General features: G+C 43.0%; 1 protein-coding gene across 1 annotated transcript; it reads left to right on the top strand.

Annotated features, from left to right (window-relative positions):
* The first annotated feature begins 6,395 nt into the window (after positions 1-6,395).
* Positions 6,396-9,454, top strand: LOC138887191 (uncharacterized). The gene is made up of 2 exons (XM_070168913.1): positions 6,396-6,791; positions 9,293-9,454. The coding sequence occupies exons 1-2, from the start codon at positions 6,396-6,398 to the stop codon at positions 9,452-9,454; spliced, it is 558 nt and encodes a 185-aa protein (XP_070025014.1).
* The last annotated feature ends 2,163 nt before the right edge of the window (positions 9,455-11,617 follow it).

The raw sequence follows: 11,617 nt of genomic DNA, 5'->3' as shown, positions 1-11,617 counted from the left end.
TCACCATTTGCACTTATCACAAGTAAAGCAAGCTGCCAGCTTACGAGACCATTCACCCATGTTAGTAACCTCGTTCGACAGCCAAAGAATTGATAAAGAAAATAAAATAAAAAACTTTTTACGGAGCCCGCCTCCACTATGGACAAAGAGATAAAAATACAAGTGTACCACTTACGTGCGAAATTCAATTTCTCATGAAATGGCAGAAAATCTCCTGGGATAATATCGGATGTCCGTGCTCGAACAAATCGGCTCACCCACCCTCGATCCTCATCCTCTTCTTCTTTAACGGCAAAAGGACTGGGTGGGTTGACATCGCAGAGTAATCAAGCCCTGGTAATGCAAAGGCCGATATAACCAAACGAGATGACTAAGGGTGAATTCGAGCTCGGCCTTATCCGCAAAGTACATTATCATCAGCACTATTTTCCAAAGGGATGGATGAGCCTGTGCCAAGGTGACCTGATACCTTCTACAAAACTCGAGCACAACCCTAACAATAGGGCCCAATGTAAAAGGGTACGTATACATGTTCAAAACCCCTCGACATGGGTCGTAATGCTCTCCTCCAGGAAAGGCACTTGCAATACCACCTCTCTCCTCTATCCGTAGTCTTTTTTGACTTCCTTGAGATGCTCCTCCCCTATTGAGGAAATAAATATCGACGCATATTCCCGATGGCCCAAAACATTGGGAGGTTTCTCCAACGGAAAGTCTCTCCTTGGGACAAAGCACCTCGAGGTCAACTCACTAAACACCGGTGGTGTACCACCGACCGAGCGCGAAGTAGAGGCAGAACTCTCCTCTCCTTGGTAAATGGATTTTGACGTAGCAGCCATGGCTACGGTAAGAAAGAAAGAGAAGGATGAAAATTTGGGTGAAGGCTTTGAGTTGAAATGATGAGAGAACTAGCACAAAGAATAAAGACTCTATGAGAGGGATAGTTACTCAGAGTAGCGGAATCCTCAGTTAAGAAATGAGCAAATGCTTATATAGGGGTGAGCGGCGACTGTTCGCCTGTCCTGAAGACCAATTAATTCTGACCATGTCAGCACCATCTTATTGCAAAATGTACCTGTGGGACCACCCCGGTCACCTCACGACCGTGTCGCATAAATACAATGCTCGGGAGATGTTGAAACCTCGAGGATTTCTGCTATTACAAGCATCGACCCCAAAGAAGCTATCGACCTAATCTCGAGATTGTGCCCGATCTTGAGGGTCCCGATTTCCCCAAGTATGTACTCTTAAGAGTCGACATCAAAGATTGAAGACTAAATTCCGTGTGATCGCCGAAAAAAAAAAGAATGCAAGGCTGGACACAGAAAAGTTTTCTTACATTGCCCAAATATATGTTTATAAGGAGCACCTTTACAAGACCTGTTTCCCGGGAAATACATACACAAAGAATAAAAAATATAAGGAAAGGCGATGTAGGTCTACTCTTCACCGCCACTACTCTCTGAGCCATCTCCGGGATCCTCATACAAAGTGATCGAGAGTGCCAATTCTTCCTCCAAATCTCTGGCCTCCCCAATCTCAGGTAAGAGATCGACACCTTTAGCACTGGCTTCCTCTAAGGCTTGCCTCCTTGCCTTTGCACGAGTGTAAGCCACAATCCGAGCCAGCTTTTTCTCAACCTTCTTTGATATCTCTCGTGCTAGGTTATTTGCAGTGGCAACATCTTTTAGGTTTGTAACGACATTCTCTTCGACCTCGGACTTGGCCGCGGATAGTGAAACAGCCTCTTCTCGAGCATTTCGGAGAAGATCCTGGACCAATGTAAATTTTGAGGCCATGACATCGTTTTGCCCCTCCGCTTGAGGATCTCCGTGTTCACAATAGTAGTTTCATCCCGAAGTTTCCCTACAAGAGCATCCTTCTGCCCGATTTGCAAAGGGAAAGATAAGTCGGTAAGCATCAAATTGTGAGTATGACGAACGAGTTTATGAATGCCAAGTTACTTGCTAGGCAAGGCTAGACTTTTCTCGGTACACTCCTTCCAACCATACCCGGAGCCCACTCAGCTCCTCCTCCTTTCTGGCAGAAGAGGTCTCCAACTCTTTTAACCCCGAGGCAAGACCCTCGACCTCCTACCTATGCTCATCTCACAACTTGAAGATTGTGTGGTTATACATTCTCTTGGCCTACAACAAAACAAAAGAGTAAAAAAAATAGGAAGAAATACTCAAGGAACTAAAGGTATGCATAGAAAGGTTATTAACTGTTGATGGAGTCTCTCCGCCTCCTCGATAGCATTGGGAGCGTCGAGATCAATGTCTTCACTAACGCCATCAAGGAAGTTGTCAAGCTCATCTCCCCCCTCGAGAGGACCTCCCACGTTGGTAGCCTTTGGGTCATGAGAATCCCTAAATCACCCGGGCGAGAATGGAGGACCCAAATTAAGGCCACCGAGGGAATCGATATCACCAAGGGGCAAATTCCGTCCCCGAAAAGCTCCGGTCCCGGACCCTTTGGAACTAGCAACAACGGTCTCCTCGACAGGGACTACACCACGTCTGGCCAAGGACTCAGGGACAGCATCTGCACCCTCCTTGAGGGTGTACACAACACAGGATCGACGTGAATCGACAATTCCGGATTCAGCGGCCTTTGGCCTAGCCGCCTACGGGACATCCGCACCTAACCTCATCATCGTCATCTTTATCCCCAGTACTGGGACTTGCTCTGGAAGCTGAAGCCAAGCTCCTAATAGCAGCTTGAGGCCTATGTGATTTAGGTTTCTTTGCCATAGAAGACTCAGCACCCACTTTTTTCTTCCTATTCTAGCCCTTATTAGGCTTCGGAGCCTCTTCCTCGCCGTTGGGAGACGGTCTCATCTGCACTCCATCACCAAGGCCTGTGCAAGCATAAGAATCAAAACTTGCCAATGCAAAAGAGGAATTGGAACATGGTATAGGCGACAACAAAAGGTTTACCATGATTCTTGGCCGGCCATCGCGTTTTAGCCAAGTCAGGCCAAGACCGCTCGAGAAATGGGAACGAAGCATCCAATTTCCTAATCCATCCTGGCAGATCCTGGATCGCTTCAGGATACCAAACAGTAGCTGCATAAACGAAGGGGATATCATTTTTTGAAGGAAGGTAAGAAGAGAGTAAAGCATGTTCGAAGTAGAGATACTTACGCTGCGTATTCTACTCCTCCGGTAATGGAATCCTTTCGGTCGGGATGATGTCCGAGGTCCTCACTCAGACAAACCTTCTCATCCACCCTCGATCCTTGTTCTCATCAATGATCAAGAAAAATGGCTTCGTGGACCAAGGGTGATGCTTAATCAAACCTCGATAAAGTAGAGGGCTATACAATCTAATCAAATAGTCAAGGGTAAAGATCATACCCAAGACCTTGTTGGAGAAATAATGAAGCATGTAGAATATCATCCAGAAAGATGGATAGATTTGGCCAAGTGTCAATTGATACTTATCACAAAATTCGAGAATAACCAGATCTATTATCGGGGAAGAAGAGTTTGAAGAATCGATGGGACCCAAAGTGAATGAGTATGTATATACATAAAGAAAGCTAGCCTTATGGTCCGTTATGATCATATTAGAACGGGGGATCTCAACCAGCACTGTCTCCTCCCATCGACAATCTTCCTTCACTTTCTCTATATTGGTCACGATGCTAATATACCGGGACATGTGTACATAATGGTCCGGTGTATATGAGGGTCTCTCGATGGAAACGTTGGTCACCGTGTTAGACTCGATAGGGGTACACTGTTCAACGGTGGGTATCACTTTGGGTTTGCCTTTGGATGTTCTAGACAAAAAGGCAGCATCCGCTTTTCGAGGCACTATTTTAGAGGTTCTAGCCATGGTGGTGGAAAGGCCTTTCTATGAAAGTAAGTAAGAAATCAAGAACGGAAGAAGGGAGAATGTGAAAGGGGAAGTCCCTGGCTCTTAAATGTTGAAGATGTTGTAAAAGTGTGAATTATTAAATGATTGAGGTATTTATAGAAGCCATACGGGCAGCGGAAAGGACGAACCAATAATGGTTCGTGGGCTTCTCAATAGTCATGTTGATGGCGACCCTTTTGTGGCTTTTGAGTTATGGCATTTAATGCTCTAGTAGGCTGACGTCATGATGATAGTGCCTAAGGAGTAGGAGTTTGAAACCGTTTCCTATCACTTTGTTCTAGGAAAAGCGGGGACTACCTGTATATAGCACAAATCAGTGGTTCAATTTTATGATCATCAAGGCATCTCGAGGTTTCCCAGTGATCAACATTGAGGGTTCCCAATGATTGACTTCGAGTCAGTTAAAGAATCGACCGGCCTCGAGGAAGTGTAAAAAAGTGGCTTTGTTGGATCGATGTAAGGTTCCCTACGCACGTGACCACATCTAACAAAGCCTATTAAGCTAGTCCAGGCCCGCGTCATGGCATTAAATGGCTATACCAGCCCCATGTCTTTTTAATAAATGCATTTGTACTATGTTGGGATTCCCCCTCATATATAAAGGGGATCCTTGTCATTTTGTAAAGGATCTGATGCTCAATATTGAATATACAAGAACATTTTCTCTGCTCTCTAACATATTCTCTTGATCTCATTACTTATATTTATTGCTTATATTCATTGCGTTCTATTTATTGTTCTTCATTTATTGCTTATTATTGGCAATAAAGATCTGTCATTGAATTTATCATATCTGTTAGTTGTCCATCGACTAGCCTCAGCAGGGCATCCGACTCGACCTCGAGGCCCCGAATACGCAAGCTCGAGGCCCCGATTAATTGCCATTCGAGTTGGTTATCACATTATTTTCAAGCCATTAACTTGTTTCTAGGGTTTTAACTTAGCATTAACTGATTAACAACTAGCATAAAAATAGATCACATATTGTAAGAACCACAAAATCAAATCTAATTGTAATTACCATTTTCAAGGTAAACACTTAGACAAGAGCTCAAGATATGTGAGGAAACAAACCTTGTTCTAAACTGGGAGAAATGTCACTTCATGGTGGACGAGATTATTGTTTTGGGCCACGAAATTTCCAAACAAGGCATAGAGGTTGACTGGGCTAATATCGAGATCATTTCCAAGCTCCCTCCACCTACTTCAGTAAAAGGTGTCCAAAGTTCTTTGGGGCACGCCGGCTTCTATAGGAATTTTATCAAGGACTTCTCCAAAATTGCAAATCCTATGTGCAAACTCCTTGAAAAAGATGCAAAATTCATATTTTATCAAAAGTGCCTCAAGGATTTTGAGGAATTGAAAGAAAAGCTCACCATGACACCTATTATTGTCACACGCGATTGGTCTCTTCCATTCGAACTCATGTGTGACGCTAGTGTTGTAGCTATTGGGGTGGTGCTTGGCCAACGTCATAACAAGATCCTTCACCCTGTCTACTATGCAAGCAAGACACTCAATGGCGCTCAAATGGATTAAACTGTGACTGAGCAAGAACTTCTCTCCATTGTCTATGCTTTTTTCGGGCTTATTTTTTGGGGTCCAAAGTGATAGTGTACACCGATCATGCTTCTCTTCGCTATCTTATGGTGAAGAAGGATGCCAAACCAGGATTGATTCGGTGGGTCCTTTTGTTGCAAGAGTTTGACTTTGAAGTCAAGGATTGGAATGGGACAAAAAATCAAGTTGCGGATCACCTATCTAGGCTTGAAGAGGCAGGGAGACCAAAAGAAGACCTTGAAATCAATGATGCCTTTCTAGGTGAGCACATATTGGCATTGTCTAACACATTCACTCCTTGGTATACCGATATCACTAACTTCTTGTTTAGTTACCTTGTTCCCGATGGATTGGAAGCTTATCAAAAGAAAAAGTTCTCGCGGGAGTGTAGGCATGACTATTGGGAGAAACCCTTTTTGTTCTATACTTGTGCCGACAACATCATTAGGCGGTGTGTTCCGGAAGATGAGCTAATGCCAATTCTCAAGGCATGCCATGATTCTCCAGTTGGGGGTCATCATTGAGGAAATCGGACGGCGAAAAAAGTGCTTGAATGTGGCTACTATTGGCCATCGATCTACCAAGATGAAAATCAAATGGTCAAGGCATGCGATCAATGTCAAAGACAAGGGTCAATATCTAAAAGACATGAGATGCCTATGAATTTTGTAAGAGAGGTCAAGATCTTTGATATGTTGGGGATAGACTTTATGGGACCTTTCGTGAGCTCTTATGGAATGACCTACATCTTGGTGGCTATAGACTACATCTCCAAATGGGCTGAGGCAATCGCTTTGCCTAACAATGAAGTAAGGAGTGTGACCGTAATCTTGAAGAAGAGCATATTCACATGGATTGGTACACCAAGGGCCATCCTGAGTGATGGTGGGTCTCATTTCTGCAACAAGGCTTTCGCCGGGTTGCTTGAAAATTATGGTTGAAAGCACAAGATGGTCATACCCTATCATCCTCAATTGACTGGTCAGGTTGAACTTTCTAATAGTGAAATCAAAAACATGCTAGCTAAAACTGACAATGCAAACAGGACCGACTTGTTAAGGAAGCTAGATGATGCATTGTTGGCATATCGCACAGCATTTAAGAATCCCATTGGCACATCACCGTACCGGTTGGTTTTTGGCGAAGCATGTCACTTTCCACTGGAGCTTGAACACAAATCCATATGGGCATTGAAGAAGTTGTATCTTGACTGGGCCGAGGCTGCTAATCTGAGAATGACACAACTCAATGAGATTAAGGAATTTCGTATCCATACCTATGAGAGTGCATCCATGTACAAGGAGAGAATAAAGTTTGTCCATGCTACGAATATCTTGAAGCAGGAGGTCAATTCTAGTGACATGGTCTTACTCTTCAATTCCAAACTCAAGATATTTTTGGGGAAAACTCAAGTCCAAATGGTCTAGTCCGTTCAAAGTTATGAGTGTGTCCCCCTATGGTGCTATTGAACTGGAGTCGAGGAGGAGGGGACTCGAACATTCAAGGTGAATGGTCAATGAGTGAAGCATTACATCGGTACCATAGGAGAAAGGCATTTGATAGAACAATTTGCTCTAAGGGATAGTCCAACATCAGTCCCTACCAACGAATACCCCAAAAAGGGGTCAATTGCATCGTGTCGCAATGTTAAATCATGTGTTTTTTGGGAGGAAACCCATGTGTGGTAACACTCCTTTGTAGTTTTATTTATTTATGTAGTTTAGATTGATCAAGTTTATGTGTATCCTAGAGTGTAGGTAGTCCCAAAATTTCATGAACAGGGACGTAGTGCTGAGGAAACTAGAGGAAAGAAAGGTCTAGAATTGGCGACAACTATGTGATCGCATATGCAGTCTCATAATGACTATGTGGATCGCATAGTCATCGCAGACCCAGGCAGAGAAATTAGTTACTTTGGTGGTCAAATATTCGTTAAGCTTTCACTTATGTGGCCAACATAACAACTTTGCGATCGCATATCGCATCGCAAAGTTAGTTTAGGTTGCCCAACCATTAGCCATTGCACAACACATATGCGGTGGCATACTGTGTTATGCGACGGACTTAAGTATCACAAACTTACTAGGCACAAAACCCTAACCTTCCGCATTTGTCTTCCTCACTCTTATCACATACTCTCGCTTAAAAAAATCAAAAGAACAACAAAATATTTTACCAGCAAGGAAAGAAAATATAAAATATCAAAATGACATAGCACTCACCAAGCAACAAACCCCTTTCACACCAAGAATATTGGGCTGCATAATCTTGTGAAATTCTGGTATGTCCTTTCTTCTGCCTCTCGTACTTGCGATTTAAGTGTCTTCCTGAATTCTAAGCTCACATTGGTAACTCCTATGATCCCTTGAATTTCCCCTGAGTACGGTAGCATATTGGTGAGGTTTTGGGTGAGTAACTGTGTGCATATTGTTGATGAAACAAAAAGGGGGAAGTCTGAGTACCCCTTTCCATCCTAAATTGTCTGATTGGCCTGTGACCAAAGAAGGGGAAGTCTGAGTACCCCTCTCTTATTGAACTTGAATAAATTGCGATGAGAATCTAAGTGGGTAGCAAAAGGAAAACACATGAAAAAGGGGTGCATTGTTTCGATAAAGAAAACGATCTTTGCGGGCCGCATAATTGGTTTGCTGTCCGCAAAGTTGTCGCATAAGACCCCTAGGTGACCTAATGAAAAAGGGTTATGCAATTGCTTTTCCAATCGCGAACCTCTTATGCAGTTCGAATACTTCTCACAAAGTGAGGCAGAAAATATGACTTTCTGGTGCTAAGAAATGCGACAGCTTTGCGGTCGCATAACCACATATGGGGTTACTTCTGCGATCGCATAACAAGTTTTGCCTTTAATGATGTGCACATCTGCGATGGGTTTGCGGACTGCATAGTTGATATGCGATCGCATAACCCATCACATAGTATGTTTACTTCTTTCCTTTGTCTCTAATGTATTTCCTATGCTATGTCACCCACTCACACAATGTTTCATCAACAGGAATGGCACCAATAACGTCTAATCCAACGGGATCATCACCTTCTCTTAGACATAAAAGGGGTGCTACTCCTAGAAAACAAGTATGACAAGCAAAACGTTAGTGGGCTCAGGCACTTCGCATTACTTTCGAACACTCCTCCCAATCTGAAGAGGATGAGGAACAGAGTGACCTCGGGCCATCAGTTGACCTATAGGCTGAGGCAAAAAGGAAGATGGGGGAGGATCTTAATCTCCAATTTGAAGTCACAGGCTCACTGAATCTATATAAAGAAGGGCTATCAAAGCGAAAGATTCTCGAGGAGAAATAGTTAAGTTTAAATGGGCTAAAGGAGCACAACCCTTATATCATTGAGAACATCAAGCAAAGGAAATGGGAATTATTCACTGAGGTCCCTGATGAATACAATGAGATGCATGTGAGGGAATTCTATGCTTTGTATGCTGCCTCAAGCACTGCTGAACATAAACGAAACAAGATATTTGCACAATCTGTCGTAGTTCGAGGGGTCCAAGTTCTTTGTTATTATGCGACTATCAATGACCTGTATTTTGAGTAGTGGATGTCAGGAAAAGTTGAGTATGAGGCTAAGGTAGCTAACAGGAACAACAAGTGTGTCTGGATTGCCTCCGTCATAGCAAAGGGGACACCAGCCTGGATTAACCCTAAACACAAGATTTAAAAGGAGGAACTCACACGAGTGGGTTGATATTGGCTCAGCTTTGTCACATCCTATCTGATGCCGTCTAGGAATGAAACTGACATCAATATTGAGAAGTCACTCCTCAATGCGTGCATCATGACAGGCATAAAGATTGATGTGGGAGATCATATTCCAGGAGCTGGAAATCAGAGCAAACCAAAAACAAACATCATTTCCTTTCCCCTGTTTGATCACTGCTCTCTGTCGAGCTGTAAATGTGCCTCCTATGCCAAAACATGACAAACTGGAGAAAGCTCTCAAAAACATTGACATCATGAGAATCAACGACGCAGAATAGAAGGAAACTGCAACTCAAACAGAGACTGAAATTCCTCCTCCAGCAAACTTAGTAGCATCAGAGAGCCCAGCAATACCTGACACCTCTCACGCCCCAGCTACCTCCACAGCTACTCCACAGCACTCCACTGCACAGCCCCAGGTCTCTTTACTAGCTCTATCCATGCTGGATCTACTAGCTCAACATGCCAATGCTAAGGTAGACTGGCTGATAAAGGAAATTCCCAACCTCATCCGGCAAGCATTGATCCCTGTCCAATCCTCAGTGAGTGTTCTTCAAAAGCAACATAAAACATATGAGGATCACCTCAAGCACATTGAAGTGCGTCTTGAGAAGGTTGTGCGGGGTGAGGTTGGAGGTATTCCTCAGCTCAGGAAGGATGTGGATGATTGAAAACTGAGCTACAGAATATGAAGAGTTTGGAGTTTGACTTGACACCCTCTTCCGAAGGAAGGTGAGCAGGGTGTTGTCACTTCTGTTCCAGGAATGGACTTTGATTTCGCGACTCTAATGACAGCTCCAGATGCACAAAGTGTTTAGACCTGAAAGGCTCAAGCTCCTCCTGTACACATTGGCGTTCCTTCAGAGGAGGGAACCAGAGTTACTGAGGAGTCCGATGAGGGGGATTTAGAAGATGAGGAAACAGATGAGGATGCACTGGTAAAGGATACTGAGGGCCATCAGGACAAGAATAAGGAAGTTGCTATTTCCATGATTGCATAGGATGAAGAGGAAGTAGCTGTGTAGACAAAAATTGCACATTCACTAGCATATATGGTCGCCAAGGCACTTCAATCGACCACACAACCATCACCTAGCGAGGCTAGCAGCTCCCAAGCCCTAGATCAAGCCTCACAGCACGTGGAGCTTCCTACTCTACCCTCACAATAGTTGGAGCCTCTTTCTCTTGCCGTGGAGCCCACCACTCAGTCCGAGGTTCCACCAGCTACAACTTCAGTTCCAGTAGATGACCCCAAAGCTGCCCCAGATGCTTCAGCTCCTCCGAGCGCCTAGTGCACCCCAGGAAGTCGTTGAGCTTCCTTTTTACATTATCTATGCATTAGGGACAATGCATGATTTTTGGTTGGGGGTGGGGTAGTCATGTTTTTGTACCCCATGTTTTGTGTAAATATTGTGTTGTATCCCATGTTTTGTATATAAACTTTTGTTGTATAGTTTCTCAGTTAGTAATGAATTCCCTTTGTTTTTGGTTTTTCTTATTTGGTGTTGATTGTTGTAGCTTCAAGCATGTGATAAATTGTGTAAATACATGGTACCCTTCTTTCTTTTGCATCTATAAAAAAAATATATATTTGGTTAGTCATTCTTATAAATTTGAGGCTTGCTCTTAGACTTTATGCTTATTTATAATATTTCATATCATGAGATGAAAGTTTTGAGTTGTCTTGTGTCACTTGAGGGGTGAAACTATGTTTGAGTTGAACAATTCATGTGTTGGGAGTGAGTGTGGATTTGTATAAATAATGCACATGCCTAACTTGTGATGTCTAGAACTTGCCCAATTGGTTTCTTAGTGCAACTCTCAGGTTAATGATTGGATGCTGAAATGATCTTAGGCTCCCTTTGTGACTACTAGCCATTTTTTCCTAAATTGACCTCTCTGGTACATTAACTGCCCTAGTTACCCCCGTTAAGCCTTTAACCTTTCATTGGCTACCACATTACTAACCTTTACCCATTCTGTGAAATAATTCCTTCTTTTAAATCCATCCCTCCTTAAATAGGTAAGAATGAGGCTAAGAGCCTAAGTTAGGGGTACTGTTACAAAGTGGAAATTGATAAGGTTTACTACTGTGTGTGGAGAAAAAAAATAATAACTTCAAACATGTGTATATAACGAAATAAAAGCTCCAAAAAAGAAAATAAAAAATGTATATATATGAGAAAAGAGAAAAAGAGAAAAGAGTGGAGTCTTGTAGAAATGGAAGAAATACTTTGAGGTGATTCTAAGTTGGTAACAGGAGGTAAATAAGTGCTATGTAGTAAAGGAGCATAATGTATGTAGAGTTCAAGGAGGGTATAGCCACTACATTCCTAAATATTCATCCAACCTGTCCCGAAGCCTACATTATAACCCCTGAAAAGTCCTTAGTGATCTACAGTCAATCATTCCTGAGATAACGGTAAAGTTAAAATAAGGGC

This window comes from Nicotiana sylvestris, chromosome 3 (genome assembly GCF_000393655.2).
Source record: "Nicotiana sylvestris chromosome 3, ASM39365v2, whole genome shotgun sequence".
Lineage (NCBI taxonomy): Eukaryota > Viridiplantae > Streptophyta > Magnoliopsida > Solanales > Solanaceae > Nicotiana > Nicotiana sylvestris.
Note: the sequence above shows the minus strand (reverse complement) of the source record. Positions and strands in the feature narration are given on the sequence as shown.